Source organism: Theobroma umbraticum, unplaced genomic scaffold, assembly GCF_002168275.2.
Source record: "Theobroma umbraticum cultivar Fairchild unplaced genomic scaffold, ASM216827v3 scaffold_67.0, whole genome shotgun sequence".
In the NCBI taxonomy this organism is placed as follows: Eukaryota; Viridiplantae; Streptophyta; class Magnoliopsida; order Malvales; family Malvaceae; genus Theobroma; species Theobroma umbraticum.
The window spans coordinates 8,223,896-8,231,329 of record NW_018397262.1 but is presented as its reverse complement, the minus strand read 5'-3'; the positions used below and the strand labels follow the sequence as shown (position 1 = coordinate 8,231,329).

At 34.9% G+C, this 7,434-nt stretch overlaps 1 protein-coding gene across 1 annotated transcript; it reads left to right on the top strand.

Annotated features, from left to right (window-relative positions):
- Nucleotides 1-4,482: 4,482 nt before the first annotated feature.
- Nucleotides 4,483-6,373, top strand: LOC110419329 (cytochrome P450 71D9-like). The gene is given in 3 exon segments (XM_021432329.1): nucleotides 4,483-5,394; nucleotides 5,595-6,081; nucleotides 6,084-6,373. Coding segments are annotated over 3 exon segments (1,518 nt in total). The 5' UTR covers nucleotides 4,483-4,494; the 3' UTR covers nucleotides 6,215-6,373.
- The last annotated feature ends 1,061 nt before the right edge of the window (nucleotides 6,374-7,434 follow it).

Sequence of the window (7,434 nt, the reverse complement as noted above, 5' to 3'; positions counted from 1 at the left end):
TGGTTGAGCCTGCAATGTACAATGAAGCTTCAACTAATGAAAATTGGTTGAAGGCAGTGAAGGTAGAAATAGACATGATAAAAAAGAATGGCACCTGGGTTCTAGTTGATAGACCCTCAAATCAAAATACCATGGTGTTAAATGGATATACAAGATAAAGTTAAATCTAATGGCTAAATCAACAAATTTAAAGCACGATTAGTGGTGAAAGGATATGCACAAGTTTATAGGGAGGATTATTTGGAAACTTTTGCTTTAGTTGCAAGACACGACACTATATGCTTGCTCATTGCTCTAGTTGATAGAGAAAGATGGAAAATTTGGCACTTGGATATCAAATAAGCTTTTCTTAATGGAAAGCTAGCTGAAGACATTTACACTAAGCAACCTGAGGGCTTAGAAGAACTTGGTTCATCTGGTATAGTTTGTAAGCTTATTAAGCTGCATATGGTCTCAAGCAAGCTCTAAGAGCTTGGTACGAGAGGATCGATAAATATTTGATTTGCAAAGGTTTTATTTGCAGTATTAATGAACTCACTCTTTATGTAAAGAATTGTGATGCCTTTATTTTCCTTATGATCTCTCTTTGTGTAGATGACTTGTTAATTATTGGTTCAGATGCTAAGTTTATGGATGAATTCAAGTTACAAATAATGGGAGAATTTGACATGACGAACTTAGGAGAAATGTCATATTTTTTGGGATTTGAGTTAATGCAAACCGATAATGCTATACATGTGCATCAAACAAAATATGCCAAAGACCTATTGAAATGGTTTAACATGAATGTTTGCAAGGTAGTGTGCACTCCATTCAACACAGGATCCAAGCTTAGCAAAGACAATGGTGCTCCTAAAGCTAATGGTATAGTTTACAGAAACTTGATAGGCTGCCTTCTTTATTTGATAGCTTCACATCTAGATATAATGTATGCTATCGGTGTCTTATCCCATTACATACAAAGTCCTTCAGAGGTGCATCACACATCAGCCAAGTGAGTTTTAAGGTATGTCAAAGGAACTGTAAACTTTGGACTAAAATTGAGCAAAAAGGAGAGCCAATAATTATTGGGTTACTACGATAGCGACTGGACAAGTTGTCTCGATGATTCAAAGAGTACCAATAGTTTTTATTTCACACTTGGAAGTGCTGTCTTCACTTGGAACTCCAAGAAACAGGAGGTGGTGGCTTAATCATCTATTGAAATGGAGTACATAGTTGCAACATCAGCAGTTAACCATGCCAAATGGTTGAGAAAAGTTCTCTTAGACTTGGGATCGATTAGTGTACTGGAACTAAATTGCTAGTGGCAATCAGTCTACCATAGCCATGGCAAGAAATCTAGTACAATATGGTCTTACCAAGCACATTCGAGTCAAATATCTATGCAAATCAATAAAAGATGTAGAGATTGTGCTTGAATATTGCAACACCAAGGATTAGCTTGCAAATATTTCACAAAAGGACTACCTAAAGACAAGTTTGAATACCTCATATTTGAGCTTGGAGTCTTTCAAGTCTCTCTCAATGGGGTGTGTTGAAAAACCTTTATGAGAAAAGATTAGAAAGGATGAAGATAGAGAAGACTAAAAAGGATGGTGCCAGTCTCTATTTCAAAGGAATATATATATTTGTTGCAACATATCCACAACTGCCTCCAATTGGAGATTCGATTTTACTAGTGCAGTTCTATTTCCATTTTATATTCTGTTAGTTTCTATTTCATAGATGTAGTGGTCATCATGTTTTATAGTTATTAGAAATTAAGTTTATTTAGTTGTATGGTAACTGATCTATTACTAAGCAAGGATATATTTCCTATTGCTTTAATGAACAAGTATTTTTCCTTTTCTAAAAAATATTATTGTTTGCAGTGTTAACTTCTCTCAAGGAATTATACATCTCTTTTTCAACATACCAGACAGTTGGTATTGTTCATTTGCATAATACTTTTTACCACACCAAGACACACATATCTCAATCAATATCATCTTGGACAATAAATAAAGGAATCCTATCTTTAAAGCAAGTCAATAAGTTTGACTTTGGAAAAAGACGGTAGCGATTCCATCAAGCATTATTCTATTATTTGAGAAGATATGGAGAAGGTTTGTTCTGAGCATTGGGTATTTTGTGAAATACGTTGATGGTGGCAAATGAGTCAACTACAGAGTCCAGAGATGATTAGATTAGGGTGTGAAAGCCACATATCTTAGGCCTTTTTTGGTTGCTTTTAAAGAATTGCTATAGAATTTAGAGCTTAATTCTGGGCTTTTGAGGTTTGACCATCAGTTTCCAGTCCAAGAGTTTCGATGTTTGAGCTAATTATTGTAAAAGAAAGTTATAGAAGATCAGAATTGAAGATTAACAGGGTTGTTTTATGTAGATGTCCCATCATCACAAATACTTCTTTGCATTTTGTTGTCCATCAGGACAGTCATTACATTCACAGAACTCGGTTTTGTCTTGAGCTCATCTTAAGCGGATATCAAATTTTAGGAATCCTCATGTCATTGACAAATCAGATGATGGCAAACTGTCCATGTGCAAACAAATGGTCTCTTGCCTATTAACTTGTTATTTCTCTAAGAGTTGTTTTACAGCAGGCATGCTCTATATAGAGAGCATGTGATTCAAGCATCCTAGGAAACAAATGTTTTGTTTTGTTGGAAGTGGAGAAGATACATGAATTACTGAACATGGAATGCTATGACATTTTATGTACCCTGGTAAGGAGGTCTGCAGAACTGAAGGTGGTCTCGCTGATTTCATGAATTTATGTCAGTATTAGAGGTGTTTCTTACATTATGGATTGTATCAACTTAAGCTGGTTTGTGATTTTCTTTTTATGTCTCCGTCTCTTGAAATATAGGCTGTGTTGATACTGGTTGGAATGTGGATGGCATGTTGCAAGCATATCCATGCTGCTTCAAAATAAGTGTTCCAACATCATTGAACTTATAACCACAGTCTGTTACTTCCAGAAGAACGTACACAATGATTCATGCCCATAAGAAATAGTTGTCTAAGAGAAAACTGAAGGCTGCACCTTCAGGAGAGTGCTGTTACATGACACCACTCATTTACCAAAATTTTTTACTTCTTATATAATTTTTGTTGAGTTTTATCAAGTTTTATATAATTAATAATACAAATGAACTCATTAATTTAAATATAGTGGTCAAGTAATTAAAAGAATTAATAACAAATTGGAATAAACAATTTAAATTTCATTGAAATAAACAAGAAAAAGATTAAAAATTTAAATTACATGTGAGTTCAATTACAATCCTAAAAAAATAAGTTAGCTCATAATATCTAATAAAGACAATATCCAAATAAATTTAATGATAAATCCAAGTCAAAGAAAATAAGAAAAACACCAAAGTAAGAGAGAAAACTAATAGTTAGAACTTTGTGATCTTGATTCTCCTTCCAATTCTCTTATTTTCTTGCTTGTTCTTGACTTCAAATCGCTAGAATAGTTGCTTGCTGCCTCTCTTTAGAAGCACTGAAAAAGGTCCTTTAAATAGGCTTCAAATAACCTAATTTTTAAAATCCCATCAATTTTTTTATTTTTAAAAAATCATCCAGCGTTGTGGCGCTACTTCTCCAGCACTACAGCGCTGAGCTCTCTGGAAATTTATATGTGTCTTCCTTTTATCAATGCTGCAGCCTTGTTCTCCCATCGTTGTGGCAGTCTATCAATTTCAAACATGAGTTTCACCTTGATATGTTTTGAATTGGGCAAAGTGGTAAACATAAAAGTTTTAGTCTTCTCTCTTGAATTTCCAATGGCTCAAGAATCACATCAATTGGACTTCTGGATTGAAAGCTATGCTCCAAATACCGCATCATATTCAGTCATTGCATACTGTTGCAGTACGCCCATTTTGATAAATATTTCAACTATGATCCAATCAGAACTGGGTGAATTGGTAAACATAATCATTGTAGTTCTTCTTCTTGGAATTCTAGTGGTCTAAAAATCACCTCATTTGGAGTTTTGTAGAGATAGATATGGTCAAAATACTAAAACATATATGAATAAAATCATGATCATATTTGCACTGATTTTCATCAGATGAGCTTTTTTCATTAATTTTTTACAAAAGCCATAAGAGAAATTAATAATAATAATTTAAAATAAAATAACATAAAATTTAATTAAAATAACTTAAATTAATCATTTAACAAGTAATTAAACTTAAACTAGAAAAATACCTAAAATACTAAAATCCGAATCTAAAATCTCAAAGATTTAACTATTTAAATTCTCAAAATATATCAAAATAACTCTATATAATAGAGTTATCAATCTCAATTGTAGTTTAAGACAGACATGGGAATCTAGTAATATCAAGATGCCATTGCACTAGGAAACAAACTGAAGTCAATGGAGAATAGTTTCCAACACATCACCTACTAATTATAATTGAATGGAATGCAGCTTTAGTAACAAAAAGCCATTAGTTTCTCCAATATTTTACGTTGATGGACCATCTTTTCTTCTCCTTTCCAATGCTGTTCACTTTCATTATCTTTCTGTTCACGTTGCTGAAACCTGGGAAGAGATTCAGAACCAACAACTTGACTCTAAATCTACCACCAGGGCCATGGAAGTTGCCTGTTATAGGGAACATGCACCAACTTGCTGGCTCTCTGCCCCATCATTCATTAAGTGATCTAGCCAAGAAATATGGCCCCTTGATGCACCTTCAGCTTGGAGAGGTCTCAAACATCATTGTTTCTTCTCCAGAAACTGCTGCAGAAGTGATGAAAACCCATGACATCTTTTTTGCCAATAGGCCTTATCTGCTTTGTGCAAATATTGTATCTTATAATGCAACAGACATTGCATTTTCACCTTATGGAGATTATTGGAGGCAGCTGCGAAAAATTTGCACGTTGGAGATGTTAACTTCAAAACGTGTGCAATCATTCAGTCCAGTTAGGGAAGAAGAAGTATCAAAGCTGGTTAGAGCAATTTCTTCCAAAGCAAGATCACCAGTCAACCTTAGTAAGATGCTATATTCTCTCACATATGAAATTGTTTCAAGGACTGCTTTTGGTGGGAAATGCAAAGAGAAAGAGGAATTCACATTACTTTTCAGGGAAGCTATAAAATTGGGTGCAGGATTCACTATTTCAGACTTGTTCCCTTCAGTAAAATTGCTTCAGTTCTTCAATGGGTTGAGGCCTAAACTTGAGAGGCTGCACCAAAAAGTGGATAAGATTCTTGAAAATGTCATCAATGAACATAAAGCTAGCAAAGGAATGGCAAGGAGTGGTGAGGGCGAATCGGATGACCTTGTAGATGTTCTTTTGAGTCTTCAAGAGCATGGTAACCTAGAATTTCCTTTAACAATTGACAACATCAAAGCGGTACTATTGGTTAGTAAGTCTATTTTTCATATATTTTTACATATTGCAATGCACAATTTCCTTGATTGCTTTATGATCTTCTGAATTTACTCTTCACCATGATCCCAAGTTGTATCCCTTTGGCAGTGGGAACAACCGGAAATATAGCTCAAGAAGGGAAAGTATTTTAGTCTTTTTATTCAGGTAGAACTTGTTTAATACCATTTCAGGATATTTTCATTGCTGGGAGTGATACATCATTCACAGCAGTAGAATGGGCAATGTCAGAAATGCTGAAAAACCCAAGAATTTTGCAGAAGGCTCAGACAGAAGTGAGGCAGGTTTTCCATAGAAAGGGAGATGTTGATAGTGAAAGGCTTCATGAATTAGAGTACTTGAAGCTTGTCATCAACGAAACTTTGAGATTGCACCCTCCTATTCCTTTGCTACTTCCGAGAGAGTGCTCTGAGAGATGCAAAATTAATGGATACGATATACCAGTCAAGTCCAAAGTCATCATTAATGCGTGGGCGATTGGCAGGAACCCTGACTATTGGACTGAAGCTGCAAGGTTTTATCCAGAGAGATTTCTTAATAGTTCAATTGACTATAAAGGAGCTAATTTTGAGTTCATCCCATTTGGTGCTGGAAGAAGGATGTGTCCTGGCATGTTGTATGGTATTGCCAATGTTGAGTTACCTCTTGCACAGCTGCTGTATCATTTAACTGGAAACTTCCTGGTGGGAGAAAGATAGAAGATCTAGACATGGATGAGGCTTTTGGGGCAGTAGTTAGAAGAAAAAATGATCTGTGCTTGGTTCCAATCCGTTATTGTTCTCAAACAACTTAATAAAGACTGCCTGGAGGCAGTTGTTATCTATATTTGGTCAGGAACACAAATATCTGACGTCTGGTAAGCAGAACTACCAAATGCCACTATGTCATGATTTCTACTAATTTGAATACTATGGATTTCCTTATTAGTCACTTTTTCCCAAATAATTTTATGTTAATTGGCTAGATATTCCCTCCGCTCTCTTTTTTGCCTTCAATGCTGCAAGGTTGTGTAATTCTCTAAGTGGAATTGAATTGAGACAAAGGAGAATTGTCATCAAAACTTGACATCAAGGAAGTATATACCGTGGCCCAAACAGTGCATAACATTACTAATATTAATTTCTGAACAGTAAATATCCAGGTTCAAAAATATCTGTGAGAGAGCTTGACTTTCAATTTCCAATATGAGATCTTGATTGTTTATGTTCATCTGGTTAACTGATATAAATTGAAGGTATGCTCTCACTTTGGTATGAGCGAAACATATAAATATTCCCAAAATCTGTAAAACTGCGACAAGTGATTAAAAGAAAATGAAAGCCTGAAACCTGTGAGGTGAATTGGTGATGTTTTGGATGTATGCAGCAAAGAGATAATGTTTGATATAATAAACCTGATTCGAAGCATTATGAAAATCTTTGATGAGAAAGGTGGTTTGGCATCTTGTGGTTTATTTAATACCTATGTGCATCATTTGTTCATTTAATTAGTAAGAGAGATTGGTTGGCTTTCAATTTCCAATGCAACCACTTTGTTTATATAGCCAAACCAGATAAATTTGTAGAAAAATAATAGTAGGATACTGAAAACAAGAACAATTTAGCTGAAAAGAATTCAGGAATCTTTTTGAAGTCTTAAGCCAATCTGTTTGTCAGAAAGCTGTCTTCGGGTATATTCATGATATTCTACTTTGAACTATGACAAAAGAGCAAAGAGAAAACTAATCTCTGAATTGAATCAGGGCTTTATCTTCACATATAATATATTCCATGAATGAGTTTTTATATGGCATCATCTGCAATGTTTTACACAAAAAGGGATCGTTAACAGATCAGGGAAGATCTGAACTCTGATGATCTATTTTTGTTTTTTAATGTTTTTGCTTACTAGCCCAATTGCTGGGCCATACAACAGGCCTATCTGACCTCATCCATCATGCAACAAGGCCAGTCCTTCCAGCTCCCTGTAAGGGTCTGCATAGCCTCATTCAAGATCTAGACATCACCAAGACCC